Source organism: Planococcus citri, chromosome 1, assembly GCF_950023065.1.
Source record: "Planococcus citri chromosome 1, ihPlaCitr1.1, whole genome shotgun sequence".
In the NCBI taxonomy this organism is placed as follows: domain Eukaryota; kingdom Metazoa; phylum Arthropoda; class Insecta; order Hemiptera; family Pseudococcidae; genus Planococcus; species Planococcus citri.
In genome coordinates, this window is record NC_088677.1 from 54257622 (window position 1) to 54277098 (window position 19477).

General features: G+C 36.4%; 2 protein-coding genes across 2 annotated transcripts in view; both read right to left on the reverse strand.

Moving 5' to 3' along the window:
• klar (klarsicht) overlaps positions 1–19477 on the reverse strand; it is a 159782-nt gene that overhangs the window by 113120 nt on the left and 27185 nt on the right. The gene's annotated exons all lie outside the window — the stretch shown is intronic.
• The window catches only part of Rad17 (Rad17 checkpoint clamp loader component), a 37791-nt gene continuing 21207 nt past the window's right edge, over positions 2894–19477 (reverse strand). The window contains exon 2 of the mRNA XM_065346269.1: positions 2894–6828. Coding sequence (XP_065202341.1) covers positions 5153–6808 — 1656 coding nt within the window. The 5' untranslated portion in view covers positions 6809–6828 and the 3' untranslated portion in view covers positions 2894–5152. The remainder of the gene's footprint in view (positions 6829–19477) is intronic.

Consider the following 19477-nt stretch of genomic DNA (forward strand, 5'->3'; position numbering starts at 1 on the left):
ACCGATTTTGAAAATTTTTCTGGAGGTCATGTATATGCTTGATAGGTAACCCCACAAAAATTTTCAACCCCCTCCCCTCATATTTACCCCCCAAAATGGCGTTTTTTTCATTTTTTTAGGCCTATTAACAATCAAGATTGCGAGGTAAAATTTTGTAAACACGTTTTTTGGATGTATTTTTGGCCCCCAAACATCATATACTATATTAGAAATTTTTGCTTTGATGCGCCGTGGTAAAAACTTGAAATAATGTATCGTAGGGGGGTGGGGGGTGAAATGGCAATTTTGAAAAAAACAACTATCAATGAGTAGGGTATCGTTTTCATATGATTCGATACCGCTGAGCACGAATATGACCTCCGATTTTTTGCTACACTCACCTACCCCTCTCCAGAGCCCCTCAGCCCCCTCAATTTTCACGATTTTCGAAATATAGTTATTTTGATGATGTTGGTGTCGTTTTCATATGATTCGATACCGCTGAGCACGAATATGACCTCCGATTTCTTGCTACACTCACCTACACCTCTCCAGAGCCCCTCAGCCCCCTCAATTTTCACGATTTTCGAAATAAAGTTATTTTGGTGATGTTGGTTTCATTGCTATGGAAAAATTACGTAAGTTCATTGTTATTGTACATAAAATTTCTCGTAGAATGAGCTACAGCACATGGCTCCCCCTCGAGGGGGTGGACCCTTCAATTTTTTTCCACGCAGAAAACGTAACAATCTGTATGTGTACTGGACTGTATAGGTATGCGGAGCATATGTGGCATAATAATTATTCATGATAACTGTAACTTGAGTATGTATGAGTATGTATTTTATAATTCAATGACTACCTACATAAAAAATCACAAGAAAAAAATATGGTAACGAAATACTTATAAAAAAAAGTAAAGAATGTTAATTTGTGATTCACTTAATCGTCATCATCACTAATGTCATCATCTGTGGTATAACTTTCGTCGCTGGAATAGTTGTAATCGTCATTTTCTTTCGAAAATCGTGAAAAATGAGGGGGCTGAGGGACTCTGAAGAGGGGTAGGTGATTGTAGCAGAAAATCTGAGGTCATATTCGTGCTCAGCGGTATCGAATCATATGAAAACGACACCAACATCATCAAAATAACTACATTTCGGAAATCGTGAAAATTGAGGGGGCTGAGGGGCTCTGGAGAGGTGTAGGTGAGTGTAGCAAGAAATCGGAGGTCGTATTCGTGCTCAGCGGTGTCGAATCATATGAAAACGACACCAACATCATCAAAATAACTATATTATTTCGAAAATCGTGAAAATTGAGGGGACTGAGGGGCTCTGGAGAGGGGTAGGTGAGTGTAGCAAAAAATCGGAGGTCATATTCGTGCTCAACGGTGTCGAATCATATGAAAACGATACCCTACTCATTGATAGTTGTTTTTTTCAAAATTGCCATTTCACCCGCACCCCCCTACGATACATTATTTCAAGTTTTTACCACGGCGCATCAAAGCAAAAATTTCTAATATAGTATATGATGTTTGGGGGCCAAAAATACATCCAAAAAACGTGTTTACAAAATTTTACCTCGCAATCTTGATTGTTAATAGGCCTAAAAAAATGAAAAAAACGCCATTTTGGGGGGTAAATATGAGGGGAGGGGGTTGAAAATTTTTGTGGGGTTACCTATCAAGCATATACATGACCTCCAGAAAAATTTTCAAAATCGGTTGAAATGGGGCTGAGGAAAGTGATACTGAAATTTCAAAAAAGGAGGGTTCCGCAAAAAGGGGAGGGGGTGTGGATCTAAAATTTTTTGCGCGGAGGTTTCTCTATGGTACCCACTTTTCATGCTAATATCAACTCAAACGCTGTCGGGGACCATTTCACCCCTCTTAGGCGCCTATAGACGTTTTGTATTTTTCAGGGAACCCCCCTTTTTTGAATGGTTGTGGTTCCAACCCCCTTGAGGGTCGAAGAAAAGTTGATATGTCACTAGATCGGAAATTTGACGTAGATTCTTGTGTCTAACCTCATTTTTCGCTAAAATGCAATGCGGGGGAGAAAATTGCAAAAAACTGGTTTTGGGGGGCTTAGATCCACAATAGGGGAGAAAGCTCACCAGGGACGACCGGGGACTCATCGGATTCGTGTTCAGCACCAAAAAATGGACCTGTATACCAAAATTCAGCTTTCTACCTCACTTTTCCCAATGGAATGTTATTTTTCCTGGACTAAGAAGTCGGTCAGAAATTCAATGTGATCAACTAATTAATAGGGAAACCCAGTATATGTACGAGTATACTCTTATTTGAGGTCTCGTACTGCCTAAAATATTCGAATACCTACCCTAAAAATACGCCAATTCAAAATGTATATCGTTATACTCGTCTTGATCAGCACTACAAGAAAATTGCTGTATGATTCAGTTATATTTTCTGAAATACCCTACATACCTACGTGCATTATTCACAAAATATGTAGAACAAACATATGATCGAATGAAAATTGTATTATTGTATTTTATAACCTCAAAAAATCATCAAACTTTTTGAAAAACAGATTACTAGCAAGTATTTACATATTTTGGTAACGCCAACAAACTCCTAAATGATTATTTTCAGCAGCTGATCTTGTGAATTATGATGAAGATGAGAAGCATACTCATAGTTGCTCAACTCCAAACCATCCCCAAAAAATTTTCTTCATGAATAAATTGCCGATCAAAGATTGGCAACTGCCATTTCTGAGTAATCTGATACTTAATTTGATTATGCAAAATGAATTATTTTTAGTCGAAAATTAATTTTTTTCAAATAATCAACATCACTATCAATTAAGACCTAATGACAATCCCTGCTGCTCTGTAAGTTCCATAACTAAGAAAGCTAAAGAAAAAAATAATAAAAACTGAATGACAATTTTTTTATAGTAATATTTCACTTTTATAATGTTGAAATTTGAGTTTTTACACTAACAAAACTTTTCTAAAAAAAATATATATAACAAAATTCTTAAGAAGTTCTGAGGGGAAAAAAAGGAATAAAACAAACAACGAGTACATCATGCATCATTCACAAAAAATTATTGCTGACCGCAATTGTACCATACAGGCAAAAGTACAAAAATATGGTGACTGCTTGAGTTTGCAATTGTTATGCTTATGAATTTATGATATTGGAAAAATTGTACAAAATGAACATTATATTCAAAGCACATTTCAGTTGTTGTATGAGTCATTTTGGAGTGTCCGATTTAGGAGACCTTCACTCGCAACTGCAAGGAATTGGTATAAGAAAAAAAATTGTTGAGAAATAGCAATGAAAACTCTGCTAGGAAATCTGAGAGCTTGCAATGATACCCTTCTTGGTTTTACATTGGTCTGATTGCCATCCAAAAAAGATCAAACAAGTGAAAATAAAAAATAAAAAAAAGCTTAGTGGACAGATTACTTTTGAGAATGAGGAGAAAAAATAAAATTCCTCAAAGGAAATAAAGTACTGAAACCTCCGGTGTTATCATTTTCACTGAGATCCATTTGGATAATATTTTAAACCAATGCAATTAGGAATTAAATTAATTTTTCTTTTTTTGTTTTTGTTTTTTGCAGATTATTTTTATACAATTACTCAAAATAAACCAATGCAATTGAAAATTGAATTAATTTCTTCGTTTTTTTTTGTTTTTTTGCGGATTATTTATACAATTACTCAAAATAATTAGAGCTATTCATGACTTTTGTGAAATTTCAATTAGGCACCCACGTTTCCACCCACGTTCCTCGTAGAATTGTTCAACTTCTTCAAGCACATTTTTATGTAAATAAGAGAACATTCAAAGGGTGTTGAATGTTGATGGCCCATCAAGTGTCATCACAGTTTTCATCATCAGTTTTTGATTTCAGAACGTACTCGTTCAGCTAAATATGCGATTAAACAGAACTTGCGTACAAAAATCCATCAATTTCCACGTTCAGATGGATCACGAAAAAAAAGTTGAAAGATTTTAACCAAAATTAGTGGAGATCTACATTTTGAATTGAAAGTCTGTCAGAAAATTTTTTGGTGTTCTACTAAGCAAATCGCTCACTTTTGAGATAGGTAATTCGTGTTTTGAAAATATCTTCTTTTCAAAACAGAAATTTTGCACCATGTACTTATGCTAAAACATCTGAAAATATCAATAATTCTGAAATTGGGGAAATATTTTGGAATATTATGCAGGCGCTAATTTATTGATCATTATTGCCCATTTGAAAACTTTTGAAATTGGTAATGGTGACAAAGAAATTCGCACCTCTCTATACCAAAATATTCTCGCAATTTCAAAAATGATATTTTTCGATATCATCACATAATTAACGCGTAATAATTGAGAAAAAAATATTTTCAAAACACAAATTTACTCAAAAATATGCGATTTGTAAGTTTTTTATCGCTCAGTAGAACCTCAAAAGTGGTCTTGGATCTTGATAGAAATGGCCTGGACGATGCAAAATCTCAAAGTACATAGGTACATAAGTATGAACTATCTCTAGGAAATGGGCCATTTTTTACAAAACAGGTTGGGTTGGCTACTTTCTCCTTGGGGGCCCACATGTGTCCTACAAAAGTAGTACCTTCGAAGCTAAAATTTTCTTCAAGTAACTTTCAATTCAAAATGAATTTCTTCACTAAAGGTCAATATCCTCCGACTTTTTTTTCTCCATAAATCTAATGCTAAAGATGAACACGATTAAAACTTCAAAATGAAGAAATAATAAAACAGAAATACTTCAAAGACGAAAAATTGATTCAAACTGCAGAGTTTTTTTTATACTTGAGAAAGTTCCAAAGAATCTGTGAAACTTTCATCAACAATTACTCGGATCACCGAGCGGAAGGCAAAAAAACACAGCCGGGCCCATTCGTCCTACGAACTCCAATTATCTTTAGGTATTGCTATTTTCCTTTTTTTGAAATGAAAGTGTTACTCGTTCACCGCATATTTTCAGGGAATATAATAGGAATAAGTAGAGTAGTAAACATGCGAAACGTTCAAAGTACGGAGCTGTTGCAACCTGGAGCAGTCATACCTATGCATTTTTTTTACAATAATAAAGACTAATTATAAAAACAGATACACAGCACTAGAGCATAAAATTTGATGAAAAAAATTGCCACGAGCCATTGCAGTCAAGCAGGCATTAGGGAAGAAGCGAGTCGACCAGTGTGACCGGACTTTGCCATCTGTCGCAAATGATGCTGCAACTCGTCCGCAGATGGAATGACGCGTGCGAAGGGTAGCACGTGCGTGACCAGTGCGGGCGAAGAAAAGTGAAAATGCGACGGCGAGACCTTTCGGATGTTGCGCGAGAAAAGTGCCGCGTATGTTTCGGCGCTATCGTATGTTCGCGGTTTGACGAAAGGAGCGAACGATTTTTTGGGCCGGATATTGGATACCATTAGCCGACGAACGAGGCCGTTTAGCACGATAACGTCGGCCACCGTCTCTCGGCTCGAGTAATGATGTTTGAGAGCGACGTCGGCCACGCAGAACGTATCGGCGACAGCAGCTACATTGGTCAAGTCTTCGAATCGCGAAACGTAATTTTCCTGCAGAAAATTTGTCAACGTGGAAGGCCGATCGGCCAGGCTTTTCGCCAGCTGATCTGGATCGTGTACGAATGTGTAATCGCGAGCATGACGAACTTGTGGCTGTGTCTGCGTCAGCGGTTCCCTTTTGCAATACAAAATTCTTCCTAGTATTCTGAATAAGTCCGCCGAGCTGTGTTGGTCTTTAACGGCGGCTGCGGCGTTGTCTTCGCTATTGTTGGTGCTGCCACCAATCGCTGTTGCCGGTATCTGCTCCTTTTGCGACGGTGATGGTTTGATGATGGCGAAATAAAGTTTCAAAAGGGCGCATCTCAAGTCGCCACCCGATTGTTCGTGGAAAGATTGTAAGCTAACGTCGTCGGGTAAACGACCCACCAGCTGAGGATTGTGAACGAGTTCGATTTCGAGGACGCGTTTCAACGCTTTCGTGATCGCCGTACAATTGACGGCGTTGAAGGCGATATCCTGCACTCCGCATTCGCTGCGAATACTCTCCGGGAACAAATCGCGAGAAGTCGAATCATCGTTACACACAAATACCACCGGATACGTACTGTAATGGCGGTATTTTCTCAAAATATCGTGAAAAGAGTGCGGATTTTGCACGAACGAATGTGGAAAATCTTTTACCAGGATTACTTTCAAAGCCGGTGACGCTGGCTCGTTCTCGATGCCGGTAGTCAAGCAGCTGTATCGCGACGCGCGCCATAAAAAATTATCGAATGTATCGCCGGCGCTGCTGCTAGTGCGAAAATAACGATTGTATTCGTCGCCGCCGCCATCGTCATCGATGTTGTAGTCGTCAGCTGCCAACCATTCGCGATCCAGCGGCGTGATCCATTCGATGATCTTGACGTTCAACGATTTGGCCAGCACGCGGAAAGTGGTGCTTTTGCCACTGCCGCTTGGCCCGTGTAACAGAAGGTATTTGCCATTGCCGCCGCTGCCATTCGAAATTCGTTCGCGTATCCAAGTACGAACTTGATCGACCTTCTTCACATGGATGACCAAATCTTCAGGAGTTTCGGGTTGATATTTGCTCAGCAAGTCGACGCCGACGGCGCCCTTTTTCACTGTAACGCTGGTGCTCGAATTTGTACCGGCAACTGGTCGACGGCGACGAGTAGCGCCTCCGGTATTTTTCGTCTTACGTTTTTTCGATAACGTTCCGGGTTCTGCTTCGGTCGTCGCTATCGCCGCCGCATCGAAAGAAGGTGTAACCCAACGTTTACTCATCGTACTATCTTTCTAGCTACCTGAAAATGATAAAAGTATCGTAATGTAACAGTCACACGACTACAGGCAATTTTTTCTTAGGAAACCTAATATGGCCACAGAAGAAGATTCATAGAAATTTTCATTTAATCATGCCTTCAGTTCATTTTTTTTCCTCTTCCGCTTCCGAGAAAAATGTGATTTCTGATAAGCTACAATTTTCACTCAAGTTTTCCAAGATGAAACTTGATGAAATTTCAGATTAAATTCGTGATAATCTCTTCAGTATACGAGTATGTCCGAATGCGTTGTTCAATAAAGGAACTAATTATATGCAGCGAGATTTCAACCTTACCAAAGGTCAATAACATCTTCAGATTTTGTGAGTGTAAAATTATGGCTCAAAGAAATGAATAACTAGACATCCAATTCAGTGATTTACTGCGAATTGGAGATGAATTCTTTACTGGCGAAGAATCGGCCATGAATTAAAAAAATATGTTGCAGAAATTCGGCTTGAATGAAATCTGCATTAAAACTGCTCGAGTCGCGTGATGAATGAAAATGGCATTAATTTAACCACCCTGGTTGTAGTAAAACTTCAGTAGATGAAATTCACTTGACCGTTGCTTCATGAACCTTGCTGTTGCCTGTATTTATGGATTGTTTTGTTCTGTTGAAATTCAGTTCATTGGTGATTTTTGAATTTTCATTTCCTATTTTTTTTTTTCAAAAATCATTTTTTGCCCAATTTTTAATGGAGCCAAGGAGCACATTTAAAAATGTTTTCTGAAAAACTGAAATACGAAAATCATGTAAGTACTCAAATTTAAGTTGATAATCGACGACGTCTGCATAATTGAAATGTTTCACATCACTCATTGAATAATGCAAACTGAGTGGAGTTCTGTTTACATTAGGTATGTCCATCGGTTTACCAGAGATCGCCGCATTTTAGATGCACCAGTTGGCCAGTTACAAAAAAAAGTTTCTCCACATTCAAGAAGCAAACTCTACGAGTAGGTTTTGTTTTTACTCAGCAGCAAATGCAGCAAGAGCGGTAGGATGACAGAAAGTTCGACACAGCTGATGTAAAAAATAAAAGCAAAAATGCGAGAGATAAAACGAGCCAACGATTCAAAGGAAACTTACAAGATACTCGAGAAAAAGGTAGGCAAAATAATCATTCAATTGACAAAAAATTTGAATCGAAGTTGAGGGTTTAAAGGTTTCCCATTTGAAAGTGCATTTTGATTGAAGTACTCAATTCATTTTGAGGCGATCGTTCGCAATGACTTGTTTATGGTAAGCGAAGGAGTCAGAAATGGAAAATGAATACTAAATAGAAACTAATTTTTCATTTCAACTCTCAAGACATTATGAGTTAATTGCTCATCATAAATTAACCAAGTTGAAGTCGAATGAGGGAATTTGATTATCATCTTTGACCTTCCAATGTGGCCTCAGGTTTAGAATGTCAATTTATAAACACAACGTAATTTCAGGCAAACGTTTTGGCAATTTCAACAAATTTAGAGAAGTCAAGCGGACAATTTCAAGAAAGTTGCAAAACTACAATTTTCAAAAAATCCCACCTCAGTTCTCGTTATTGTTTGATAGGAAAAAAGTTCAATTCTGTTTGGATGCGATTTTCATCGATATGGTGGGAGGGATTCTTTGATTTGTACATTAAAAACACGGCTATTTAAGCTATTTTAATTTTTATTTTGAATTTTAATTTTTTTTATCAAGGGCTACCCACCGGCTCAACACCCTTTTATGGATTATTTGTCACATCTCCTCTCTCCAGCAACGTATCGCAATTTCGAAGTAAATTAAATTTGCCAAACTACTTCGTCGACTGCATTACCACGACTACGTTGTAATTCAATAATGTCTTCTTGTTTCATAAACTCTTCAGCGCGAATGGTTTCTATTAAATTAGCATAAATTACACTTATATTTCAGATAAGTTAAAATTCACCCTAATTAACAAGTTTTAGAATGTAATTCGATATTTCGATTGCAATATTTACCTACTCGTCAATAAAAATATAATATGTACTTGAATCAGAAAACTAGTGTAATTCAAAAACAAAAAAAACGATTATTTTCAAATTAAATTTTTCCCAACATTGTTCAAATATCACCAACGACCTTCAAAAGGTGCAAAATTCATACCCGGTAACATTTTCAACATACTTCGAGCCCATTCAACAGATGTGAAATGTTTAAAATTCGAGGCACTGGTCCTAACCCTAATCATGGCGATACCAGTTCGTATACCTACTTGGAAGCTGAACAATGCGATAATACATATTTCGCACAAGCTTCACATCGAGTCGATAACCGCTCAATTATATTCTAATCGAGACTAGCTGCAAGTCGAATTTTCGACGCTTGTAAAAAACTAAAACGAACCATAGTTACGTATAATGCATATTAAACGCCATCAGAATTCACGGAATGCTGAGAAACCAGTTTGCCACGTTATTTAATGTCGACTGATAAACTGAGTCAGGTTATTTGTCGTTGAAAATGCAGTTATAATAATAGGTAAATAATATCAATGTGCGAACAGTTACACCGTGCACAATTAATATAGCGGTAATCTTCAGTTTGCTTACCTTTTTATTTTACTATTATTCAACTCGAGCATATAGTTCTCGAACCAATTTACTGAGGAAAATTCTCTTATTCGTGTAAATTTTAAACGCTGACCGGGTAATCTTAATTACACCTTCGTACGGTCGTCGGTGATTAAAAACAATGAGCATAACATCGCCTTTATAGCGCAGTTATGATTTAATTACAACGTAAAATCGTCGTTCTTTGCCGATGAATGCGAAAGCAAAAGCCAATGTCATTTTTAAATAGGTTTCATTTTCTATGCACGCGTTTAGAAGAACCCCCGCGCCGTCAAGTCTTACTACATATTACGTTAAAAACTATTCGCTTACATGGTCGTGGAAGTTGTTTTTCATCCGCGATCATGTGAATGTAATAAAATTTCAAAAATAATATCTTTCTGTTCTCAGACAAATGCTGTAATTACAACGTCCAGTGGTCAATGCACAGGTTTTCATGCAGTAGAATATCACGTTTGTTGCTCAAAAATCCAACTCGAAAAAATGAAGAGAAAGGGCTCATTTTTCATCAATTTTTTTTCTCATTTTGTTTTTCTACATGTCAAAAACACAACAAAATGGATCTAAAAATGAGGAAAAATCAAATTCTTGCCAACAACCATTTTGTTTATTTTTTTAATCGCAGTAAAATTAATAGCGTTTTTGATCAAATTACGAAACCAGCAAGAGGTATTCCAAGACAAACCCCATTAAGTATATATAGTATCATTTTCGAGCAAATCAAACCCTCACACACTTCAACCGGATAATTCAATCAGCAAAATTTCTACCGAAACACCAAGAAAAGGAGAACGAAACTAATACACATTGATAAGGGAATGAGATGTAATCTCATATCCAGAAGAAAAAAAAATATGGAAAAAATCGTAAAGGTATTTTTTGCATGAAAATAAATGCCGTGCCAAATTATTGACAGCATTTAGAAATTTTCGAACTCCAAAGAAGAAGTTATCAACGTACTCGCGAATATTTCACAAGAAATGGTACATTAAAGAATCCAGTTTAGAGTTACATGATTGAAAAGTAAGGTACCTATTCAATAAATTGAGTTAAAAAATGGGCTATCGAGTTCACAAATGAATAATTTCAATTCGACAAAATACAAATACTGTTTGTAAGATTCGTGGTTACAATTCCAACAAAAACCAAAATACCAATAACTTGAAAATCCAACCAGCATGCACAATACACGATACGTTGTCAAAAACACACACGAACGTTAGTTGCAGGTGAACTGACCGGTGAAAATCATCGACAATACAATATTACGTACGGTCAAATAGCGAAAGCGTTTTCGCAGCCGTCATAAATGGCGAAGAAAACAAGCTCGTAAAAAAGTAGAGCAAAAAAGTCTTTAAAAGGCGATTTCAAGAATCCAGTTTGGACGCTGATTTACAAACGCGTCGCGTCGCGAATTAGGTTTTAATTTGTTTGTAACGTGAATAATTACATTACAAAGGTTAAACAAATCTATTCTCGCGGATATTGTGTCTTCAAGCACACGTTTAACAACGTGCTTTTATAACCACATGCACGAACACGAATCGATGTCACTCTTGGCAAAACAATTTGTTCGCGACGCCTTGTAAATAAGCCGCATCTTGTACGAGTATGTATGTACAATGCACACCTATACAAAGATATAGTCTCTTTATACTTGCATAGTGCATACCTACATAACGGAATAAGTTTTTATAAAAACCTGGAATCTTGTTAGTAAAATCAACACGAAACTCGAGGGGCTTTTCCGTCGCATTCGAATAATATTTTAAATCATCCTCGGTGCATATCACAAGAAGCGCATAACGCTCGCATGGCTATATGACTTTTCCCCCTTCTGAATGCAGACCAGACAAGACAAGCATAAAAAATGAGACAAGTAGCGGCGAACCGTTACCAAAGTAATCATAGAAGTCACGAACATAAACCATAACAGTCATCCTATGTTCACAAAACTCCACATTGTGGGCGGTCAGTATCAGCGTGTAACGAGATGATTACCTGGCCAAATAAAAAAAAAAAATACCTAACAACCGCATATAATAGGTAATAATCGTCGGTTGTTCGATCATAATACAAATATTTGAGAATTTAATCGATCTACTAGACAATTTTAATGCTAAACTGTTTATCTGATAAGCGTACGTATAGGTAGAGAGACCCCTGTCCAGTGTCCTGTCCATACCTCTCCACTTGTGATACACTTTTACTTCCATTCTACGTATACGAGAAGAATTTCCTCTCGAACGTTTCTTTAATCGGTACCGAATTAATCGCGGAAATCGCGAAACTCTAGAATATAAATTTCACCCGATGCGATATGTATACCTTTTATCGATCGTCTAAATCGATTCTTTTAAGAAATTTATTCCGTGATAGTAGGCAATTAAGATCAATTCAGAGCCATATCTTCAAAGCTACGCGCTACATTTACCGAGACGATGTCAAACAGAAGAACATATTGTAGAAAGGCAGGGGCATTCATATTTACCTTTGAAAGTGGATTTAAATACCACGACTATACTATAAATGCGAGAGGTAGCTATAGGTATATAAGATAAATAGAATGTGTGTCAGTATCGAGAGTTCGTTTCAAGAGGATTCAATTAGGTTGTACTTTTATCCCATTCAAATTGAACCCCCAACCAAAAAGAACCGAGAGAACCACTTTTTTTGAATTCTTTGGAGAATATACCTCAACCAAGGCCTGACTTATCACTAGAAATTTTTAATAACTTTCAATTAGAATTTCACGTTTTTCACAATGCTTCTTGTGATTTTTCACGATTTCATTTTATTTTGATACTATCGATCAGTTTCACGTAATTTTCCACAATTTTTTTCGTAACTATGCATCTTTGCTCAGTTTTAAAAATATTTCATCAATTTTCAGCCGATATAAATAATTTTTCAAGTAGGTATTTAAACAAATTTTTTCATCAATTTATGGCAAATTTCAGTAACTGGGAGGTCAATTCAATAGTAATTTTCAAACTACTTTCTGCATTTTTGACAAATTATCGTTCAATCTTGAGAATATTTTATTGACATTGATGACTTTGATGACCTGATAGACACCCCGCATCAACAAGGATAGGGCAAGCAGGGAGGAGAAAATATTTTTAGAGATTGAGCCCATAACATCTGCTCGCCAATAAGATACTATAGTCGAGATCCCATTCAAGTCGAAACTAAAATCTCAAATTTTCTTCCAAAATCACGCATGCAATTACTTACCCTAAAAAGTATTAAAAAACACAACTTTTTTCGGGGTTGAAAAATTCACCGTTCAAATTTACGACGAATATAATTCATCGAGCGAAAACTCGCGGTGGCGTTGTCGTCCACAAATACACGTTGGTACACGTATGGTATATTTTACATACACTCGAATGGAGCGTAAAAATATAGAACCCTCCATAGCTTTACGACTTCATTACCCCAAAGGGTCTCTAAAAAAGCGACGCTAAAATCACCTCGCGTCTCGAGACGTTTATGTGGCGGGAGCACGTTGTGCAATACGCACAAGAAATTGGAATTGAAACTTATGTACGTTATATAATTCAACGTTTACTATCGGTACCACAAGCGCGCTACAAATAGTAAGTGTTCTAATATTTTAAGCTCGACAAATTCCCCGAGCTTAAATAAACCATAGAGAACGCCGCTACCGCCGTCTCATCACATACCTTCTAATACATACATCCGAAAAGAAGGCAGCTAGCAAGGTGTACCTACACTGACATCGTAAAAATATATTCTTCGCATTACCTCGTATTACGCTCGAATAGGCAGCCAAAACCGACGAAAAGTTCAACCGAGGTGCCACTTTTCCGCTACGTTTTTCGAATAATTTTACTAGCATGTACACGTGACCATCGTACATTTACGTTACTTGGGTATTTTTAAAAACTGTCCCTCGTGGTCAAGTATTGGTACCGGGTCCGGATCACTATACCTATTATTTACAAAATACACCTTTTAGCGACAGACGAGGATATCAGAAATGTACCTAAAAAGGCTCAGTTAACGGTGCAATTGTGAGAGCATATCATGGAAGTGTCGAAGGAAATTTTGGATCAGATGAAAAACGTGTGGTCAGCAAAAGAAAAAGTTCTGAATTAAATTCTCCTATCTAAAGTACATGCAAAAAAAAGTAGTCTAGAAGATGCAACTTTGTATTTAATACACAATTGAAACGAGATGAAAACAAACCTATAGTCCTATACTATCTATCTTTCACCATCATTCCATCAACAATCCATCGTCGTGACGATCTTTAAATCTACACAGAATCAGTCCGCTAATAAATGAAACTCTGCCCCGAAAGTATAGGCGATTTCACAAAATTTACGTAAATTACTACCAACGAATGTGGCCACACAACTCATCGTAAGTCAAGGTGAAACGACCCAGAAGATATTTCTAATTCACAAAGCTCGTGTAAAAAATTCAATTATCTCTCGATGACTAAGCCGAACACCAGAACATGCTTTCAATTTGTAAATTACAAACGGACAAATGCATAGAAGTCATTAAAAGTAAACCGATGCTGGTCGTTTTATATTAACCTATTTGCCGAAACATTTTCCCAAAACTAATGCGCTCACAGCTTCATCACAGGTGTGGTATATTCAAGTGTCAATGCTTGTACTCGTATCATACCCAGAATGGCATTTCGTGCCATGCGTCTATTAAACATAATGCCCATAAGAAAGAGTACAACGTCATTCAAAGTACACCAGACACTCGACTCGACCAAAGGCAATGGATCAATGTGAAGATGAAGAAAAAAAACTAGACTGCCTGCGTACTCATTTGTATACCTGACAATATTCCGGGGCGTTATTAATGAAACTCATCCGTTTAAGACTTTTATCCTGTAGTAATCTAAATCTTATAGCTCGGACTAAGCATCAATGTAACGGTCATAAAAGTATATTTGAATGAATATGAGTGATACTCTGCGTTACCTATTAGAACAGTCATCCGCTCCCATCTGTACAATATTCCAATCGTCATTTTTAATTTTTTCTGATACATGCACGTATGTATACAATACAAGTATACCTTCTTCAGTTAGCAACGGTATCATTGGAACATCCGCATAAGGGAAGCACTTATGTGGTACGTATAGCTTAATAATACGTCCAGGAAATTAGCAAACGTGCTTAAAACGGCGATCACCGAAAACTCTACACATACTCGTACAGGTGCCCTTCACTCGATCCGTTTTAAAATATTATTCCATACAGTCCGAAATGCATTTTAGAACCATTAACACCGACATACACCAAAACGAATGGGACCAAAACGTCTTAGCGTCTTTTTTACAAATACACGAGAGCTTTTAACTCGTCTTCTATGCTTCATCTCTCTTGGGCATTCCACCGTAACCGAAACCTACCTCCATAGGTACCTTTTTCTGAAAGCTATTTTCATACATAATTGATTCTCATACAAATTTACATCGCCAAACGTGCATAGGAGGCGTAATGCCTATTTATGGGTTCGCTTAAATGGTAAAGTGTAAAATTGTACATATATTTTCCAGGTATGGAGTATCATCTAGCAAAGGGTTTCACCAATCTCAAGCGTACAAAAACAAAGATAGGTATTTTTCAAGTTCACATAAGTAAACATATTATCAATCAATCTGAATAATGGCATTGAGAAGGTAGGTAAAGAGATAGAAATAATGAACAGGCTATGGACCTAGTCCCATCTCCGTTCGTCGTGAACTTCATATGAGCTTTCGGTGTTCAACTTCGTAATTTGTGTATTTTAATCTCGTGTTTGCCGATTGGAGACGATAGGCACGAGTGTCATCTGATTGGATATTTGATGTAGATCAACATTGTTCCCCACATTTTTGCTCTAGGATCCAATATACATATGAGCCAAAAACTAAATCTGAAGGGCCATGATTCACAATAAAGGAGAACGCTCACTACGGACGGAAATGGGACTCCTCAAATTTTTGTTTAGCTTAGGACGTTAAAATGGACCAGTATACTAAAATTCAGCTTCTAGCAACTGAAAGAAAATTCTAGATGAAAAATTTCAGGTAAGCCACTTCAGTTTCAAAATAATTACAGGTATCTGTTTTTAGAATTGAGATACTCTCAGCTGCACAACATACATAGGTATATTTTAGCAGAGTCTGGAGATCAGTACAGTTTTAAAAATACAACAAGGTTGTTATTGCTTTCTGACGCTGAACCTAGTTTACTTCACTTCATAGTATGACCATCATCTGCACTTAATTCTGTTCTTTAAACATACACAGAACTAGAATCCAATCACCCATACACACTTCAAGGGTACCGTTGATATACCTGTAACAGTTGAGATGAATGAAACTAGAATAGATTTGTATTCAATTCGTATCGAACCTCATTAGAATAAGTCTTGTAGCAAAATGCATTTGTAAACCGGGGAGGAGAGCAACAAAAGATTGAGTATGTTAGAAGATTGTGATAGATGTTGGTCAGTAACTTCATCGAGACTGGTCAATCATCGACGTCTATTTATATTAGCTCGCAGCTCCATACAAAATACCACGATTTACCATGTCAAGAGATTATTATAAATATTTTTAAAAAGAAAAAAAGGTACTTCGTCGGTCATCGAGTGTATAGCCTCAACGCTCATCAACTGGTTTGTCGACCTACTTGAAAACTTTCTTCTATTTTCCTTAGTTTTCCACGTTGAAAAATGAAATGAGTATAATATATTAATATTATTACCTATAGGTAATATCGTGGTATCAATTTATTTAGATGAATTTTTTAAAACGTTTGTTTTGAGTCACGTTTTACATACTTAGTTTCTGATTGGAAAGATCGGAACTGGTTTCCTTTTCACGCATCTTAGGAACTGAAAACATGCATTATATATATACTTATGAAAAAATATATGCACATTCGAGATAAAACGAGGTGACTTTTTTCTAGGGTAGAAAAACTGAAAAATGTTAATTCCCTCGCCAATTAATCGCGCCAACGTGCGCATGTATCTCTATCTTATTTACGAGCGAGTACTAAAGAGGTATAATTTTCGATGTTAGGACACGGCTATTAACGCGTTTATGTCTGACTATTAAGCGGTTATTAAGCGAATACGAAAAGAGTAATATTAAATTATCGCGTTAACTTTGTATAAACGAGTAAAAAGAAGAAAGTAAGCCTACTTATAGGTATCTTCTATTCCCATAAACGATAAGATCGATGTGTGGACAACATTGATCGGGTTTTACTGATGCTCGCTTGTAAAGCTCATCCAAACAATAGGCTATGCCTTTGCCCTTCTCATTATCTTGATTATTCGTTTTGAAATTATGAAACACGCGGTCGCGGCCGACTAGCATAATCGTTTAATAAGGTTCCAGCTGCAGGTCTCGGTATATTTTTTCGGATTTTAATGGCCGCAAAGAAGCTGCGTAGAAAGTACCACAGCTTGGAAATGTATTCGAAATTTTTTCAATCTTCATTAAAATTATTTACATTTTTCACTGAGCAATACTCGAATAACAAATTCGAAATTATTACAACAGGGAAAAAATGGACTAAGGTAGTGTTGGCTCGAGCAAATGCTCGGTGTCGCATTTGCGCGTCGCCAAACGTAAGAAATTCCTTTCAACAAAAAAAGCACGTGACACCTTCAAATCCTCGTCTGGTAACACTGATCAGTGATCAATAAGGTAGTGTTTCCTTGTTTTTAAGTTATTTTCATCGCACATTTGGTACATTTGATTTAGTTACTGTTCTTTAAGAAGTATTTCTTTTTATAAATTTAAAATTTCAATCAATTATTATGAGTAGTAAGTAATGCAAATGCGAAACCAAAATCTCTTCCAGCATGGAGTCATTTTGTGGATTTCGAAAAAATCAATCAGATAAATTATTTTTATAGGAAGTTCCAGCATTTTTAAATCGCTCCAGAAGAACGTTGACCAAAATTTTTTCTGCTTCTCATTTAGGCCATTTGGCCATAATTTTTTGTTAGGGTCCATCGAAATTCGAAAAAAATTGAAAAACGATCCACCCTATAGTCTGTCTCATTTAACTTGACCATTACCAATACTTACACACTACTCTATCGCATTGTGTAAATACAAGGCACAGTTGCCACAAATAATTTCAAAAGAAAACAAAAAGCCAACATCACCTTACGCGGCAAATTAAAGCAAATGAACAATGCTGATTTTTTTTTTTAAATGAAAAATATGAAAATGAAACTTAGGTAGGTACTTATTTGAAGATAATTTGAAGTAATAAGCACGATCTTTAATAATAATAATGGAAAATGACACGAAAAATGTAATTTTAATTGTGAAAATAGGTACTGATAACATTACATTTACAGTATTTTCATTTTTGGAAGCCAGTAAATATTATTTTTCATGGGCAATGCTTGACTTTGTTGTATTATGTAACGAAATTATGCAGTTGTAAACATCAAAACATTGCACATTTTGGCAACGTAGGAAATTTTTGAGAGGTCAAGTTAAATGAGACAGACTATAGCTACAGCTGTTTCACATAACATCAAAAAATCAAAAAATTGTCATATCTTCCCTATAATACGAGCTTAAGCAGATGAAAATAAAATGCAGCTGAAATTATGGGGAATGGGATGGAGGACTTTTGAAATCATCTTTCAATCTACGTATTTTGGTTTCATTCTAATCGTCGAATTCTGGCAATAAAGTACGTATTACTCGCACTGCAAAGAGAATGAGATGCACTTTTCATTATTTTACATCGATGGCAAGAAAATATTCCTGCCAGATGGGGAAAGTGAACGTGCAGTCTGAATAAAGGATAATAATTTTCATACTCGTTATCTACTGAAATTTATGACCTCTTGCGAAGCCACCAATCATGCTGATATAGCTAGTAAAATACCCTTGAACGTACCACGGGGGGAACTTGGTCATGTAATGATTGTAATTTTAAAAGTCGATTTGATTTTTTCCCATAATGGCGCTGGAAATTGGCATTTTATATTTTAACACTTCGTCTAGTAAATCTACGTATGTACCTAGACCTACCTATACCTACATGCTGGGTGACCATTCTCATTTAAATGTATTAGGTTGCGATTGGTTAAGATGGCACGTATGTAAATGCGTATGCACAGCATTATTTAACAGTACGATTGTAGTGTTTGTTTGATGTTACGTTACTTACGTTAGTATATTGTGAGTAATGTCGATTTGTATGCTGTTGTAATGTAAAAGCGTATGTACTTATTTTATGTTTGAAAAATAAATTATGGATTGTAGTTCTGCTTAACCTTGGAATTAGTAGATAGTCAGGCACCGGCACCATGTACCGACGATGGTCTAGTTGGAAGTCAGGTTTCTCGTTCGTGGAGGTACATAAATCTTTTTTTTTCGGACAAATGATCTCGTATAAAAAATGATTAATGAAGTAATGAGGTTTAATATTGGAAATTATTTTCAATTCGGTATGTTTTTCCAGAATGTGATGTGATCAAGTAAAATTTTCAATTGCATAATGCGACGAATGTACAGAAATGCAATATACCTATGGCACTTTAGGCAAATCCAGCTAGTGTAGGTTCATCGTTTTGAATCTCAGTGCATTTGCATGTTTACCTTGAATCTTAGAAATCAGAGCATTGAGCCAGTAGATTCTAAATTTTACTAATGAGCTCGAGTGAAGCATAGCTGTTCTGTAATTTGATCCATGTGTGGTATCGGGTCACCGTCAGAGATTGTTTTCGTACAAATGAAATATTTTGTCAAACTAGAACGTCTTCGATGAAAATATCGTATGGATGTTTCGGTTACCTATCAGTTTACCATAGCTTGGCTCAAGTATAATAATTACCCATCATTCATTAATTTCTTTATTAATCGAGTCCATAAGAGAGTAATTAAAAAGCAAAAGTGGTAATAGAAAGTTTTTCCTAAATATTAGATTACGTTTACCGTTTACATACCTATATGTAGTGTAGGTATATGAGTGGAAAAAAAGGGACTGAAAATATTCGCGGTAACTAGATCAAATTC